General features: G+C 40.2%; 1 protein-coding gene across 3 annotated transcripts in view; it reads left to right on the top strand.

Moving 5' to 3' along the window:
- The first annotated feature begins 860 nt into the window (after positions 1-860).
- The window catches only part of LOC115213097 (RNA polymerase I-specific transcription initiation factor RRN3-like), an 89,047-nt gene continuing 71,601 nt past the window's right edge, over positions 861-18,306 (top strand). For 2 of the 3 annotated variants that reach the window (XM_036503840.1, XM_029782019.2), the window contains exons 1-8: positions 861-960; positions 5,830-5,933; positions 6,161-6,214; positions 8,130-8,219; positions 10,281-10,407; positions 13,235-13,337; positions 13,466-13,634; positions 14,709-14,777. In XM_036503840.1, the coding sequence (XP_036359733.1) occupies positions 5,853-5,933; positions 6,161-6,214; positions 8,130-8,219; positions 10,281-10,407; positions 13,235-13,337; positions 13,466-13,634; positions 14,709-14,777 (693 nt within the window). In that variant the 5' untranslated portion in view covers positions 861-960; positions 5,830-5,852. The remainder of the gene's footprint in view (positions 961-5,829; positions 5,934-6,160; positions 6,215-8,129; positions 8,220-10,280; positions 10,408-13,234; positions 13,338-13,465; positions 13,635-14,708; positions 14,778-18,306) is intronic. The other variant, XM_036503839.1, reaches the window with a different exon arrangement.

The raw sequence follows: 18,306 nt of genomic DNA, 5'->3' as shown, positions 1-18,306 counted from the left end.
GTGAGAAAAAGTTGCGGTGAAAGAATACAGCGTGGTTCACCACTACCCCAGCCAGAGCCTCGTGAAGCTTATGTGTTTTTGCTCAATAAACACTCACAATGCCCGATCTGGGAATCGAAACCGCGTTCTTACGATCGCGAGTCTGCTACCCTAACCACTGGGCCATTGCGTCTCCACGTTGCTGTTGTTGCTATCAGTCTTTGCTGTTGTCATAGCAACAAGACGAAATTCCATTGCTTTGTGTAGATAATTTAACTCCGGCCATGCATACATAGAAAATTTCGTGAGGAAAAATAATTCCAGCCATATAATTTTCGACCACGTGTTACAATGTTTAAATAAAATATGGCATAAGCAAATAAGAAAAAAGGCAAGCATGGCTACATTTGGAATTGAAATTGGGTCGACAGAACGCTGTTCACCGTCAATTATTTTGACGTATTCGGACATTTTTTATAAAGTGGAAAAAATATGCAAAATCTTCGTTTTCACACAAATGTAAAATAAATATCACTGAGTTACACCCCACACAGTGTCAGCAAAATAGTTATTACAAAATAATTGACTGAACGGTCTTAAGGAGCTCCAAATTTCCGTGTCTTCCCAGCACCACGACGGCGACTGCGAGGCGGAAAGGTAAAGTCGACCTCAGTGAAATTTGGACTCAGAACATAAGTAGTCGGAAGAAATACCGCAACGCATTTTGTCCGACGCATTAACGCTTCTGCCTGCTGTTCGCTTTAATAATAACAATAATATTAAAATAATGTATAATGATACTTAACCTTATAATGAAACACTCAGGATAATAAAAATTAATAATATCGATAAGTGTAAACTGACTTTGCATTTGAAAATACGAAACTGCGTATATAAAATTGACAAACATCTCTAACTTAACGTTCCTTCTGAAAATCGTTGCTCATGGTAATATCATCTACATATTCTTTAAATTTTGAAGTAAGTTGTTATTTTTTGTTACATTTTGTGAATAGAAACTAAGACATTAACTTATAAGGAACCTATTCTATTTTACAAGCCATTAACTATTTCTAAATAGACATCATTAATTGCTTATACTTTGAGAACATATTTCTGCCTGAAATGAACTTCGTCAAAATCTAAAAGGATGGCTTGTTGAAAACTTTTACTCTAATTTACTGTTTTGGTAATTTTTATAGTTTTAAAAATAAATTTTCACCCCTAAAACTCCAATTGTACTTGCAAAAATGTCTGCTTTTTTTTCTTATTTTCTTATACCATATTTTATTTAAACATTGTAACACGTGGTCGTAATGTATATGGCTGGAATTATCTTTCCTCACTATATTTCCTATGTATGCATATTCTCTTACAAATATTTCTTAAAAGTTGTTGCTTAGCCTTCAGGTTATCACTTATGTAGCATATCTGTGACAAAATGTTCTTCAGCCGTGACCATCTCGCCTTTTTTTTTTTTTTTTGTATATCTGTAACAAGGTAACTCTGTTCTTATTGGAAGACATTTGGGGGTCTGATTTAAAGACGGTTTTTTGGCTGTTAAGTTCCCTTATTAGCTTATTTATAAATTTATCAGAGGAGGTCCTTTGCAAATACTTTAGATTAGTGAAATTAGTGCAGACAATGAACAGCTTGAACATTTGCAATGAAACAGATGGAAATGTGATTCTGGTTCACTACAGCGATTTTACTGCATGCAGTCTTCTTATGATATCGGTACACACACACACACACACACACATATATATATATATATATATATATATATATATATATATGTTAAGCATTAATTTACGTTTCTAATGAATACATGACAATTTATCGGCGTTTAATAATATGATTACAATTCATTGCTTTGGGTGTTAGAATCTTGGTTAAGAAGTCGCAGGAAAACATACTATGTGAGTTGTTTTCAGACTGTACACATGTATTGTCAATAAATGACTGACTTAAATTTATTGTTTCGTCTTAAATTTACTTCAGAAATTAAACATTAACTAAAATGGCTTTACATAAGTGAAAAAAAAAAAAAAAAACCATTTTTTTTCACTTATGTAAAGCCATTTTGTTTAATGTTTACGGCATAGTTTCGGTTGTTACGACTTGATCCGGAAGCGAAAATCAGAAAAAAATACTGCAACGAGTGTAAACAAATGTGTTAGAAACGAATATGAGAGAAAAAAAAAATGCGCACAAAGCAACGGGAGGTGGGGAGAGGACCTCGGAAAATTCACAAGATCCGAGTTTTTCCCTCATAACTTTTAGGAAACTGTTTGGCGATGTTCTCGACAGTCCGAATTTTTGGCTTAAATAGTACGTCAGTGACAAACAAATGAGGAGGGTATCAAGTTGAGATGTGCTAAAAATAACGGTAAAATTACAGATTAAAATGTAGCTAAATAACTTTTAAAATACGCACTAAAAGAATTTTTTTTTTTTTTTGGTTTTTGCACAATCGTATGAATTCCTGTGTGTACAAGGAAAATGCGTAAAAAAAGATTAAAAAAAAGAAAAATGATACGAGGGCTTATATGGGGTGCTTAAACGTGAAGACTGAAACGGTTTGGGAATCACTGGTTTAGACCATAACCTCAAACTTCTTTTGCATTTCGAAAATCCCCCTTCTGATTTTTATTTTGAACATCAAATGTTCACAATCTGCAAAATATAAAGAGTACAGTGATCCTGGAATGGCTATAAGTAACCACTTGAACAGACAAACAAAAGCAGTAATTAGGATTCCAGTTCTTTATGTATTCACATGTTGATTACATGGATAATGAAGACTGATATCTTATAATGGTTATTTAAAACGATCTTCGTGAAAGGCAGATCACCACACAAATCTCTCTTGTATGAATCGAGTAGAGTTCTTGCTGTCCCTGACCCCATGTTGTAGCCCCTTGATGTGTGCCCATCAACAAATTCTCTGTTTACTGTTTAAATACAAGAACGAACAGTTCTTAGTGAGCTAGGAATGAATTACGTGTCCAAAAAGCTGATGAAACATAATGCAAACAAACACATTGTCTTAATATGTTGTGTGTATGTACAAGTTGGACAGCTTACTCGAGTTTGTGTTGAGATCATGTTCAATATCTCACGTTCAGATGACTGGCTTCCGTGCCGGTGGCATGTAAAATGCACCAATCCGATCGTGGCCGATGCCAGCGCTGCCTTGACTGGCTTCCGTGCCGGTGGCACGTAAAATGCACCAATCCGATCGTGGCCGTTGCCAGCGCCACCTTGACTGGCTTCCGTGCCGATGTCACGTAAAATGCACCAATCCGATCGTGGCCGTTGCCAGCCTTGCCTGGCACCTGTGCAGGTGGCACGTAAAAAGCACCCACTACACTCACGGAGTGGTTGGCGTTAGGAAGGGCATCCAGCTGTAGAAACACTGCCAGATCAGACTGGAGCCTGGTGCAGCCTTCTGGCTTCCCAGATCCCCGGTCAAACTGTCCAACCCATGCTAGCATGGAGAACGGACGTTAAACGATGATGATGAACAGTTACTGTTGACTGAATATGAATGCTGGAAGCTGAGCATGCTCTCTTTTCTTCCATGTTGATTGATATGAATGCCTTCCTTCCTAATAGCTTCAGCATTACAATGATGTAGTGATGTGTTAACTTGAATCTGTGTTCAAGTTTGTCAAGGTTGTTTCTGACAAGTCTATCTTTCTTGATGTTGTTTGTTTCTTACATGTATATTATTAACATCATTATCTTAATGTTTAGAAGAGGAAGGGGAAAAAAGAAGATAGAAAAAAAAAAATTCCAACCGCTAGTCTAACATTTGTTCGCTGCGTCATCAGGGTATCTATTCTTGTCTGTACATAGTACCAGACCTAGCTCAAACTAGGATCCTTTATTTCTACTCTCTCTCTCTGGGTAACCATGTTGTATTTGCTTTGACATGAATTACTAGGCTGGCTTCACTATGAATAACTGCACTTGTTACACATTGCTAAGCTTTGGGGTATTGTTTTTACTAGCATGACAATTAGGTTTGATAGATATTACAAATTTAGTGTCATACTCTAAGCCACATAACTCTATTTTTAGCAGATGGAATGACGATATAGTAGTTTTTGCCATTGGTTCAGTTTTATGAATTTTTATTAGTTTGTCAAGGTTGTTTCTGACAATTTTATCTTTCTTGATATTGTTTAGTGCCAGACCTAGCTCAAACTAGGATCCTTTATTTCTACTCTCTTTCTCTCTCTGGGTAGCCATGTACTTCTTCTACAGCAAGATATCTGTTTCTTTCTCTCTGTTACACTAACTTTTCATCACTTGGCACAAGATCACCTCCTCCAATTCCTCCTCTCAAAGATTCCTTGTCTTGCAAAGTTACTTGGTGACCCTGCCAGTGCAGGTGCCACTTAAAAAGCATCCGGTCCACACAGTAAAGTGTTTGGCATTTGGAAGAGCATTCAGCTGTAAAAACCATGTCAAAGCTGACCTCACCTGTGCTGGTGCCACGTAAAAAGCACTCAGCCCAGTCTCTGAAGTGGTTGGTGTTAGGAAGGACATCCAGCCGTAAAATACCATGCCAAAACAGACACCGATGTATGGTGCAAGCTTCTGCCTGGCCAGGTCCTAACAAACTGTCCAACTCATGCCAGTTTGGAAGGTGGATGATGATGATGGTAATAATGTTTTAATTGAATTAGCATATTTGATGGCATAAAAGATACATAGGGATATTAAGATGGACCCCAGTTTCTGCAGTGCATATTCAGGAAAAACGTTTTTAGTTGATTACTTTAGGTATTATATGCTTTAATCATCATCATTTAACATCTATTTTCCATGCTGGCATAAGTTAGATGGTTTAACTGGAGCTGGTAAGCTGGAGAGCTGCACCAGGTTTCAGTCTGATTTTGGCTTGGTTTCTACAGCTGGATACCCTTTCTAACACCAACCACTTTACAGTGAATATTGAGTGTTTTCAGTGTTTTGGTACATAAAATAGCATGTTTTGATAGCTTGTAATATTTAAAATAATGTAGCATACATTACAAAACATTATAAAAGTACCTTAGCTATAGCAGAAAACATTGCAGTCTATAAAATGTAAGTTAGCAGTAAAGCTGAACATAACTCATGCTAGCATGGAAAAACGGACGTTAAACAATGATGATGATGATAGTAAAAAATATGGCAGTGAAAATATCCTTTATGATTTACAACATCAAGCACAAAATTAGCTTATGGGATGCCCAACTAAGCATAAAGGACCTGGAGTAATTTTTTGAGGCTTTTTTTTATTTTTAGAAAAAGTGAGTCTTACATGCCATCAATTCTTCATCATCACCATTTAATGTTGGCTTTCCATGCTGGCATGGGTTGGACAGTCTGACATGGAGCTGACTTGCAGGGAGCTGTTCAGACTCCAACTGTTTGTTGTGATATGATTTCTATGGATGGATGCCCTTCCTAATGCCAACCACTGGACAGAGTGTACTGGATGTGATTATGCAGCATCAGCACAAGTGCTTTTTATGTGGAACCAGCACCTGAAGGGACAAACCTGTGTATGTGGAAGACAGTGATTTTACTTAGCTTAACATGTCTTATCTAGTGCAGCGAATCATCACATCTCCTGATCCCTTATCTTTTCCCCAGTGAAGCCCAGCATCCAAAGATCCTTTCTCACCACATCATCCCACTTCTTCCTAGGTGTACCCCTTGCACAGGTACCCTCCACAATTAGAGCTCAGCACTTCTTTATGCAGCTGTCCTCATCCTTATGCATTATAATAACAAAAAAATATTTGTGAGATTCAGTAATAATAAACTAGTTTTTATTTCAAATTGCAGGTTTTTCTTGATAAACTTCAACGATGAGTAAGAAAACTGCTAAGAAGAAACCCTATATTCAGAAAAAGTTTGATGTTACTGTGGCATTGGAACAACACAAAAAGGTTTTTCTTTTTAAATTTCACTTTTTGATTAAGGCCTTTGCTTTGAATAACTGGGAGCTATAATAACAATTTAAACCTTGGAATGTTTCTCGTTTGAATTTTCTTCTGCTCACATTTTTATTATTTTCTATTTTCTGTTCAATCCAGTGAAAGAGTTTTCAAGAAAATAATAGTTTGATAGTGATGAATATTGTCATTCAGTTGTTTTTCTATATTTTTTATTTCAGGGGAAAAATGACCTCTACCTGGATCTTATGACCCAGTTAAAAAAGTATCAAGATGTAAGTAAGAGATTGTACAATTGTAGATCATTGTAAAATGTGATTGTTTGAATGGCTAAAATTATTTTCAGTTTTTCTCTTAAATTTTTTAATTCTTGTGTTATGTTTAACCCTTTAGCATTCAGATTACTTTTTTTTAAATGTGATATTTATTCATATTGTTTTGAATTAATCATGCATTATCTTATAGCTTAGAAATTTCAATGATGTGATTGTATATTTCTAGAATGACATTGTAGGGTAGGTGTGAGAAGCTGGATCTAGCCAATTTGAGCATATATCAAGTAGAATATTTAGACTGGATGTGGTTAGTTTAAATGCTAAAAAGTTAACCAATAAACCAGAGAAGACCACCCAAACTAAGATACCTGATTTTTTTATCAATGAAATCCTGTTTGTTTTGGGGAGATACTGAGTTAGAATTTAGGTTCATCATATAATTATGGAAGTTGATTTCTGTGTTTAAAGAGCCAAAGTTGTTGAAAAAACAGTTTGAAATTTGTTAAAATTTGGATAGCTTCCTGTAAAGTATGTTATTTATCATGTTAGTAGTTTAAAACCTTTTTAGATTTCATCAATCAACCCCCCACCCCACCCCTTAATCAGGTAAGTAGTAGCTTCTCATATTCATGAATATTATGCTATATTGATCGACAATTGCCGACGATGTCAAACTGGTCGCTCCTCGCGGTGATATAGAGGATCTTCGTCGATGCCTCCACCAAATTTGGAGATGGTCTAACGAATGGGACCTGTGTCTGAATGTGTCAAAGTGCTGTCATCTGCGTGTTGGCTCTCCTCCTGCAAATCAACTTGATTTCGAGCCGGGTCGTCTGCTGCTGGAGAGGACCGATCAGGTAAAGGACCTGGGTATCTTGGTGGATTCCTCCTTTTCGCCTTCGGCCCAGTGCATCCATGCTGCCAACAAAGCATGCGGAATTCTGTACTTGATTCGACGGTCATTCGGAATGCTCACAGCAGCCATATTCTTACCGCTCTATGTCACACTGGTGAGACCCATATTGGAGTACAGGATTCAAGCCTCTTCTCCTTATCTCCTCAAAGACATACAGCATCTCGAAAGAGTCCAGAAGCTGGCTACCCTCATGGTTCTTGGTCTCAAGAATTTGTCTTATGAAGAAAGGCTGAAGACGCTTGACCTTTATTCTCTAGAAAAACGACAACACCGTGGAGATCTCATTTTTGCTCACAACATCATATGCGGAAAGTGTAACCTCTCGAAAGAGCTGTTCTTCACTCCTGCTCCAGAGCGTCGGCTGCGGGGTCATTCCAAAAAGCTCTATCTGCGACGATTTCATCTCAATCGAAGGAGAGGGGCTTTCTCCGTCCAGGTTGCAGATCCGTGGAATAAACTGCCAGACGAGATGGTGAAGATGCTGACGACCACTTGGTTCAAAGTCTCCCTTGACCTCAACTGGCCTGAACTCTTTACATGAACTTCACCCTGTACATAACTCCATGTCCCCCTACATGGCCTTGCTTTTTGCTTTTTGAGCAAAAAAATTAACTAAAACTAAATAATACAATATTTGACCAGAAGAAGTGCATCTATATATTGTTTTGTGAAGTTACATTTCTTATTATTATCAGCATGCCTTTTTTGAGCTGTTCATTAACCCTTTAATTACCATAATTCTTTTGAATAACACTGCCTTTATTTCAGTTAATTAAAAAATATAATGAAGAATATATTAAAATAAATTTATCGTTATTAAGCTGGTGTTCAGAACATAACATGATAGTTTGATGGAATGTTTTATCATTTTAAAACAAGAATTTCATATCACAGAACCAGGGGTGGTTCTGAGTGGGTTGGTATTAAAAGGATTAATAAGCTTCCTTGTAAATAGAAATTCTATCAAAATGAATGTATTGTTACATTTCTTTTTCTCAGGTGAAGTTATTAAAAGCCTACCTGACTGACTTCCAGGATTGTGTTAGTCTCCTTGATGGACGTTACTATGATTTTGTGCGAGATGTATCTGTGAGTAATGCTGTTTTTTTTTTCTGTTTGATTAGTTGCTTGACATCTCTAAAAAATTAGTTATGGGATGTGTTTCTCTGTGATATGGTGACAGCATGGGATGTGTTGCCTTACTTTTAGGTTCTAACTTTGTAAAACTTTTTGTAACCACAGAACTAGAGAAGTTTCAGGTGTGGAAGCAAGGTTTAGAATTGAAGGGACTTAGAGTCAACCTAGCAAAAACCAAAGTCTTAATAAGTAAGAAGGCAGACAAACTCGATCTGTAGAAAAGGCGTAGGTAGAAACTCTATAAGACCCAGTGTAAGCTATGGACACATAAGAAGCACTCCAATATCAAAAGAAGGCTAACTGGGAAGATAGTTTTTGTGTGTGGCAAATGCTCAGGAGCAATAAACACTGAAAATGTGCAGAGAATGGGGAAAAACTACAAGTAGTTGATAGCTTCTGTTACTTAGGTGACCAAGTCAGTAGTTGGGGTGGATGCTCTGAAAGTGTAGCTGCTAGAATAAGAATAGCCTGGGCAAAGTTAAGAGAGCTCCTACCTCTGCGGAGAGGAAGGGCCTCTTAGAGTAAAAGGTAGACTGTATGACGCATGTGTGTAAACAGCCATGCTACATGGCAGTGAAACATGGGCAGTGACTGCTGAGGACATGTGTAAGCTTGCAGGGAATGAAGTCAGTATGCTCCGCTGGATGTGTAATGCCAGTGTGCATACACGACAGAGTGTAAGCACCCTGAGAGGAAAGTTGGACTTCAGAAGCATCAGATATGGTGTTCAAGAGAGACAACTGCACTGGTATGGTCATGTGTTGCGAATAGATGAGGGCAGCTCTGTGTAAAAGTGTCACACCCTAGCAGTAGAGGGAACCTGTGGAAGAGTTAGACCTAGGAAAGCCTGGGATGAGGTGGTGAAGCACGGCCTTTGAACATTGGGCCTCACCGAGGCAATGACAACTGACTGAGACCTTTGGAAATATGCTGTGATTGAGAAGACCCAGCAAACTAAGTGAGACCCTAACTGTGGCCTATAACCAGACCATTTAAGAGTACCCTTCAATCATTGTTCAATAAACTGTGCTTACGAAGACCTGTTGAGGTAGGTGAAATCGTTGTCGTGGCCGATGACAGTACTGCCTGATTGGTACCCATACCTGTGGCACATTAAAAGCACCATTTGAGCGTGATCATTGCCAGTGCCGCCTGATTGACTCTGGTGCTGGTGGCATGTAAAAAACACCATTTGAGTGTGATTGTTGCTAGTGCCGCCTAACTGGCTCCTGTGCTGGTGACACGTAAAAAGCACCATTTGAGCGTGGTTGATGCCAGTACTGCCTGACTGGCCCTCGTTCCGGTAGCACGTAAAAAGCACCCACTACACTCTCAGAGTGGTTGACGTTAGGAATGGCATCCAGCTGTAGAAACTTTACCAGTTCAGATTGGAGCCTGGTGCAGCCTTCTGGCTTGCCAGCCCTCAGTCAAATCGTCCAACCCATGCCAGGATGGAAAGTGGATATTAAATGGTGATGATGATGATATGACCATACCGGCACAGTATGCCCTCTTGCTCACTGCATATGTGTTTGTTAAAATTTCCTGCATTTTGCCTTATAAAGTCCTGTATTACTCTGTTGTCATCTGTTCAGTGTCTATGTTCAGATCCTCCTCAAACCAACTTTTTCCTTTCTTCATAACTGAGGTGTTTTTTCTTTTATTCAGCCAAAATAATAATGTTCTTTTTTCTCAGTTATGGGAGAACTCTAAACCCCCACATGACCGAAGGTGGAGTAACCGATTGCAATAAATAAGAACTGATTGAACTGTTAGGGAGGATAGTTGATGGTGTTAGTTTGACTGTGCTAGTTCGTCGTGTGTTGGTTTAACAGTCAGTAGTTGAACAGTGAATATCGAGTATTGTTCAAGTAGTACAGAGTGCGTTCTGTGTTAATATTTCTGCGACAGGTTATTTTTAGATAACCACAACTGACTATTTATTTGTGTAATACCATTTTACACCAAACTTGTATACCCACGTCATAACACTTTCTTCTGCATTTTTTTCAGGTTGTAAATTGGTTTGTAAATGAAGCTCTGAGCAAACACTATCTATCATTTCTTAAAAGATTGGTCGTGGCCCAACCTGTTCACTTAAAATTCATTCTTCAGAAGTTGTTGCAACATTTTAAACCTGGTAAGTAATGATGATTTTTAAATTTATAGATTTATCTTTTGCTTGTTTCACTCATTGGATTGCAGCCATGGTGGGGCACCGTCTTGAACGATATAGTCAAATAAATTGACCCCAGTTGTTACTTTTAAGTCTGATACTTATTCTGTTGGTCTTTTTTCCCTCACTGCTATGTTACAAGGACATAAACTAACACTAGTTATCAAGCAGTGGAGGGCTACAAAATGTATGTATATGTATGTCTGTATATATATTTCTTTACTACCCACAAGGGGCTAAACATAGAGGGAACAAACAAGGACAGACAAAGGGATTGTCGATTACATCGACCCCAGTGCGAAACTGGTACTTTATTTATTGACCCCGAAAGTATGAAAGGCAAAGTCGACCTCGGCGGAATTTGAACTCAGAACGTAACGACAGACGAAATACCGATAAGCATTTCGCCCGGCGCGCTAACGTTTCTGCCAGCTCGCCGCCTTTCGTCGTCTGTATGTATATATATATATATATATATATATATATATATATATATATAATATATATATATATATATATATATATATATATCTTGTATATAGGCATGTGGGTTAGGGTATTCGGCTCATGATCGTAAGAGTTCAATTCCTGGGGACGCATTGTGTCCTTGAGCAAGTCTCTTCATTTCACGTTGCTCCAGTCCACTCAGCTGGCAAAAATGTGTAGTACCTACTTTTCAAAGGACCAGCCTTGGCACATTCTGTGTCATGCTGAATCTCCCTGAGAACTACGTAAAGGGTACATGTGTTTGTGGAGTGCTCAGCTACTTGCATGTTAATTTCACAAGCAAGCTTTTCTGTTGAACAGGAACCCTTGTCATCATAATGGATGGAGTTCTTATTTTTGTTTATATGTATGTATATACATATATGCACAGAAGCACACACATACATATGAATGGCTTCCACAGTTTCCATCTACTGTATTCATTCATAAAGCATTGGTTGACTTAGAGATATAGTAGAAAATACTTGATCAAGGTGCTGTGCAATGGGACTAAACCTGAAATTGCATGGGTTACACTTCTTAACCACTCAGCCATGCCTGTGCCTAAGTATGTGTTTATTTTTGTCTGTCATTTCACCTTGTGATTTTGATGACATGTAATAGGCACAAACGTACCTAGAGGTGCAGGCATAGATGTATGATTAGAAAGTTAGTTTTGCAATCATGTGATTTCATATTCAATGCATGGCACTTTGTGCAAGTTTCTTCTACTATACTTCTGCTATTTATAAAGCACTGGTCACCTTGGGGTGACCAATGCTTTATAAATGGATCTGCTAGACAGAAACTGACAGAAACCTGCTTATGTGTGAATGTTGATTCTGTGTGTCCTCATTAACACTATCAAAGCAAAAACAAAACAAAAAAAAAAAAAATTGCAGTTATGAGATTGAACTTAGAACCATAAAATCAGTAGAGCAGCATGGTTTACTATGGGTGTTGTATTTGATAAACTCAATGGAGTTGTGGCAACCTTTTAATTTTTTAAATAGTTAATAGTAACTAGTTTGTGGACATGCTGGGACAATATCATCATCATCATCATCATCATCATCGTTTAACGTCCGTTCTCCATGCTTGCATGGGTTGGACGGTTCGACCGGGGATCTGGGAAGCCAGAAGGCTGCACCAGGCTCCAGTCTTATCTGGCAATGTTTCTACAGCTGGATGCCCTTCCTAACGCCAACCACTCCGTGAGTGTAGTGGGTGCTTTTTACGTGCCACCTGCACAGGTGCCAGGCGAGGCTGGCAACGGCCACGGTCGGATTGGTGTATTTTATGTGCCACCGGCACGGAAGCCAATCTCTGTTGGCAACCAAAGGTCTCTCTCTCTCCGAATGAAAGGAAGATTGTATGATACATGTATATTAACAATGTCTGTACATTTGTGGCAGATCATTAGTGTATTGAGGGAAAAGTTGGACATAAGAGGAATTAGATGCAGTGTGCAAGAGAGAAGTTTGTACTGGTTTGGTCATATGATGCATATGGATGTTGACAGTTGCATATAAAAGTGCTGATCACTTAAAGTGGTTGGAACTTGTGGAAGAGGGAGACCCGGGAAGACATGGGACCAAGTATTGAAGGCCAATCTCAAGACATTGAACCTTACAAAGGAGATGACTAAGGATCGAGATATCTAATGCCTTGCTGTACTCAAGAAGACCTGTCTGACACAGCTGAATTGATGCCAGTGCTGGTGTCACATAAAAAGCACCTTGTATACTCAGTGGAGAACTTGACATTAGGAAGTGCCTCCAGCCATTGAACAGAGCATGGGACTTGGTGTGACTCCTTGCCTCACAAACTCCAGTCAAACCATCCAACCCTTGCCAGCATGAAAAATGTTGATTATGACAAGGGTTCCAGTTGATCTGATCAATGGAACAGCCTGTTTGGGAAATTAATGTGCAAGTTGGTGAGCATTCCACAGACACATGTACCCATAATGCAATTCTCAGAGAGATTCAGCATGACACAGAATGTGACAAAGTCAGCCTTTTGAATTACATGTATAATTCATTTTTGTCTGTTGAGTGGACTGGAGCAACGTAAAAGAAATTGACTTGCTCAAGGACACATGCTGCCTGGAATTGAACTCCTGATCTTACGGTTGTGAGCCGATCACCCTAAACACTAAATCATGCTATCTATCTTTTAGAGTTGAAAAATGCTCATTAGAATTTCAAACTTTTCTTTTAATTGTTAAGTTATTCTTTTGTAAATATTGCAGAATAAATCTGCAGGCCTGGTTTGCATAACTTTTATTGTATTTTTTTTTTAGCGTTAAATTCTTCTCTTCCTGTGGATATTCAACAAAAAGAACATTGGATATTATGTGGTCACATTCAGCTTGCTCTGAAATCTATCTATGACAATATGCCTATGTAAGTTATCCCATTTTGTTTACTTTTTCTCTTGTATAATTTCCTTCTTTCACCTGTCTGCCTCTGTCTTGATAACACCTGGAAACTGTAAGCTTGGCTTTTCTAGCTTTTCCTTTTCTCCTTTACAGGATGCCGAATGTCTTAATGAGTCTTCTTCAGAAAGAATTTCCTTATTTCAAAGGCAATGTTTTCACAGTAGAATGCTATACTCGAAATTTACTACAGATTTCAATGTTCATGCCTGATCATCGGTACAAAATCTTGGAACTTACCATAACAAAAATGGTTAATTTTGATGTAAGTAAGAAGTATTTAATTTCTAGTCTAGTCACTTAGGAAAAAGTTTCAATTTGTGTCCATTTTTTTTTATTTGTTTCAGTCATTAGGCTGTGGCTATGCTGGGGCATCACCTTTATTCTTTTATTCTTTGTCATTTGACTGTAGCCATGTTGGAGCACTGCCTTTAGTCAAACAAATTGACTCCAGGACTTATTCTATCGGTCTCTTTTGCCTAACGGCTAAGTTAGGGGATGTAAATATACCAACTCTGATGTGAACCGATGGTTGGGGGACAAACACAGACACGCAAACGTATATATATATATACACACACACAACAGGCTTCTTTCAGTTTCCGTCTACCAAATCCACTTACAAGGCTTTGGTTGGCCTGAAGCTATAGTAGAAGACACTTGCCCAAAGTGCTATGCAATGGGACTGAACCTGGAAGCATGTGGTTGGGAAGCAAGCTTCTTACCACACAGCCACGCCTGTGCCTTGAAGAAAATTTTTTGAGTGTTTCAAACCCTATTACTTAATTTATCAAAGCCTGGTACTTATTCTGTTGGTTCGTTTTGTTGAACTGCTGAGTTACAGTTGTCAAGGGGTGTGGTGGCAGTGGTGGAGAACTCATACACATGCACATATCCATTCATGTACACACACACACTTATATGATGGGTTTTAGTTTCTTTCTACTAAATCCACTCGCAAGTTGATCCAAGGCTATAGTTGAAAACACTTGCATAGTTGAAAACACTTGCAGTGAGACTGAACCCTGAACCATGTGGTTGTGAAGCAAGCTTCTTATCACACAGCCATGCCACTTTTTTTTTAAGAGTTTGACATGGGTTGAGCTCTTCCTTCATTTTTATTTATTCTTATCTGTTTTGCACATTATTAAACTCAGAATTTATACATTATATATATGTATTTATGTGAAGCGCATGGCTACAGCAGCCTTTGACTTATTTTCTATTCAAAAGGGGTTTTCAACCCATTATATGCTTTTGTTTGTAGCTTTAAATTTGCTTCTAGATTCAGTTTCATTTTTCTGCTTGTTTGATATGAATTGACCACTTTTCATTGTAGGTGCTGAGTCCTCGCCATGAAATATTTCCTGAGAATGAAAGTGACGATCTGACTGAGATGATTGATGTGGTAAGTTTGGTAACCAGAATTTATCGGTTCTTTCTTCTTTTATCTTCTATTTGTTGCAGTCATTGAAGTGCGGCCAAGCTGGCACACCCTCCTTGGAGGGTTTAGTCAAACAAATTGGCTTCCAGTGCTTATCTTTAAAATCTGGCACTTATTCTATGGGTCTCTTTCACCAAATCACTAAGCAAACAAACCAACGCTAGCTATCAATTGGGGGCCAAACACACACACCACACCACCACCACCATCATCATCATTATCGTTTAACATCCGTTTTCCATGCTAGTATAGGTTGGACGGTTTGACAGGAGCTGTCCAGACTCCAGTTATTTAATTTCTATGGCTGGATGCCCTTCCTAATACAAACCACTTCTCAGAGTGTGCTGGGTGTTTCTTATGTGCCATTAGCTTGGCTGCTCTCACACAGCACTGGCATGAGTGCATTTTATGTGGCATCGGCACCTGTAAAGGAGAAGCCTGTAATGTTTGGATGACAGTGGTTTTACTTAGCTTGATGTGTCTTTTCAAGTGCAGCAAATTGCCACATCTCCTGGTCCTCTGTCATTTCCTCAGTGAAACCCAGCATCTGAAGATCTCTTCTTGCCACTCTGTCCCACATCTTCCTGGATCTACTCCTTCCACAGCTTCAGTCCACAATTAGAGTTTAGCACTTCTTTATGCAGCTGTCATTTAATATATATATATGTATATATGTGTGTGTGTGTATGTGAAGAATTCCGGGTAGAGGTTGGGGTCCACCAGGTTCAGTCCTCAGTCCCCTCCTATTTATCATAGTCCTCCAGGCAATAACGGAGGAATTCAAGACAGGTTGCCCCTGGGAGCTCCTCTATGCTGATGACCTTGCTCTAATTGCTGAGTCACTATCAGAACTGGAGGAGAAGTTTCAGGTGTGGAAACAAGGATTAGAATCGAAGGGCCTTAGAATCAACCTAGCCAAAACCAAAGTCCTAATAAGTAGGAAGGTAGATCAATCACATACGCCTTCAGGTAGATGGCCCTGCTCGATCTGTAAAAAAGGTGTAGGTAGAAACTCTATAAGATGCACCAAGTGTAAGCTATGGACACATAAGAGGTGCAGCAATGTCAAAGGAAGGCTAACTAGGAAAATAGTTTTTGTCTGTGGCAAATGCTCAGGAGCAATAAACACTGGAAATGTGCAGAGACCAACTTCTGCCACGTTCCAGGGAGACAAACTAGAAGTAGTTGATAGCTTCCGCTACCTAGGAGACCAAGTCAGTAGCGGGGGCGGGTGTGCTGAAAGTGTAACTGCTAGGGTAAGAATAGCCTGGGCAAAGTTTAGAGAGCTCTTACCCCTGCTGGTGACAAAAGGCCTCTCGCTCAGAGTAAAAGGCAGACTGTATGATGCATGTGTACGTACAGCCATGCTACATGGTAGTGAAACATGGGCCGTGACTGCTGAGGATATGCGTAAGCTCGCAAGAAATGAAGCCAGTATGCTCCGATGGATGTGTAATGTCAGTGTTCATAATCGTCAGAGTGTAAGTTCCTTGAGAGAATAGTTGAACCTAAGAAGCGTCAGTTGTGGTGTGCAAGAGAGACGTTTGCGCTGATATGGTCATGTGATGAGAATGGCTGAAGATAGTTGTGTGCAAAAGTGCTACACCCTAGCAGTTGAGGGAACCTGTGGAAGAGGTAGACCCAGGAAAACCTGGGACGAGGTGGTGAAGCACGACCTTCGTACTTTAGGTCTCACTAAGGAAATGTCTAGAGACCGAGACCTATGGAAGTATGCTGTGCGTGAGAAGACCCGGCAAGACTAGTCAGGCCATAACCCGTGGACCCTACATGGGACATAGTCAGTCCTCCTGTGCATACATTCCTTCTTGTGACACTTATGAAGACCTGTTGAGGCAAGTGAAAATCAAATCAAAACAAATCAAAATAGATGAACATCAGTGGAATTGTATTCTTTGTGGTACCAGTGCCGGTGGCACACAAGAAAACCACCCAAACGTGGCCGTAGCCAGTACCGCATCGACTGGCCTCCGTGCTGTGGGCACAACAAACACCTCCGATCGTGGCCGTTCGCCAGCCTCATCTGGCACCTGTGTCGGTGGCACATAAAGACACCATCCGAAGACCCGGCGACGTAGTCAGTCCACCTGTGCATACCTTCCCTCTTATGACACTTGTGAAGACCTGTTGAGGCAGAGGCAAGTGTGTGACACTTGTGGAGACCTGTTGAGGCAAGTGTGTGACACTTGTGAAGACCTGTTGAGGCAAGTGAAAATCAAAATCAAACCAAATCAAAATAGATGAACATCAATGGAATTTGTATCTTTGTGGTTCCAGTACCGGTGGCACACAAGAAAACCATCCGAACGTGGCCGTAGCCAGTACCGCATCGACTGGCCTCCGTGCTGTGGGCACAACAAACACCATCTGATCGTGGCCGTTTGCCAGCCTCATCTGGCACCTGTGTCGGTGGCACATAAAAACACCATCCGAAGACCCGGCGACGTAGTCAGTCCACCTGTGCATACCTTCCTACTTATGACACTTGTGAAGACCTGTTGAGGCAAGTGTGTGACACTTGTGTAGACCTGTTGAGGCAAGTGAAAATCAAATCAAATCAAATCAAACCAAATCAAAATAGATGAACATCAATGGAATTTGTATCTTTGTGGTACCAGTACCGTTGGCACACAAGAAAACCATCCGAACGTGGCCGTAGCCAGTACCGCATCGACTGGCCTCTGTGACGTGGGCACATAACAAACACCATCCGATCGTGGCGTTCGCCAGCCTCATCTGGCACCTGTGTCGGTGGCACATAAAAACACCAACCGAAGACCCGGCAAGACTAGTCAGGCCATAACCCGTGGCCCCTACTTGGGACGTAGTCAGTCCACCTGTGCATACCTTCCTTCCTTCCTGTGACACTTGTGAAGACCTGTGAAGACCTGTTGAGGCAAGTGAAAATCAAATCAAATCAAATCAAAATAGATGAACATCAATGGAATTTGTATCTTTGTGGTACCAGTGCCGGTGGCACACAAGAAAACCATCCGAACGTGGCCGTAGCCAGTACCGCATCGACTGGCCTCCGTGCTGTGGGCACGTAACAAACACCATCCGATCGTGGCCGTTCGCCAGCCTCATCTGGCACCTGTGTCGGTGGCACATAAAAACACCATCCGAAGACCCGGCAAGACTAGTCAGGCCATAACCCGTGGCCCCTACCTGGGACGTAGTCAGTCCACCTGTGCATACCTTCCTTCTTGTGACACTTGTGAAGATCTGTTGAGGCAAGTGAAAATCAAATCAAAACAAATCAAAATAGATGAACATCAATGGAATTTGTATCCTTGTGGTACCAGTGCCGGTGGCACACAAGAAAATCATCCGAACGTGGCCGTAGCCAGTACCGCATAGACTGGCCTCCGTGCTTTGGGGACGTAACAAACACCATCCGATCGTGGCCATCTGCCAGCCTCATCTGGCACCTGTGTCGGTGGCACATAAAAACACCATCCGAGCGTGGCCGTTC

Source organism: Octopus sinensis, linkage group LG6 (genome assembly GCF_006345805.1).
Source record: "Octopus sinensis linkage group LG6, ASM634580v1, whole genome shotgun sequence".
NCBI classification, from domain to species: Eukaryota; Metazoa; Mollusca; class Cephalopoda; order Octopoda; family Octopodidae; genus Octopus; species Octopus sinensis.
This window is presented reverse-complemented; position numbering and strand designations above follow the sequence as displayed.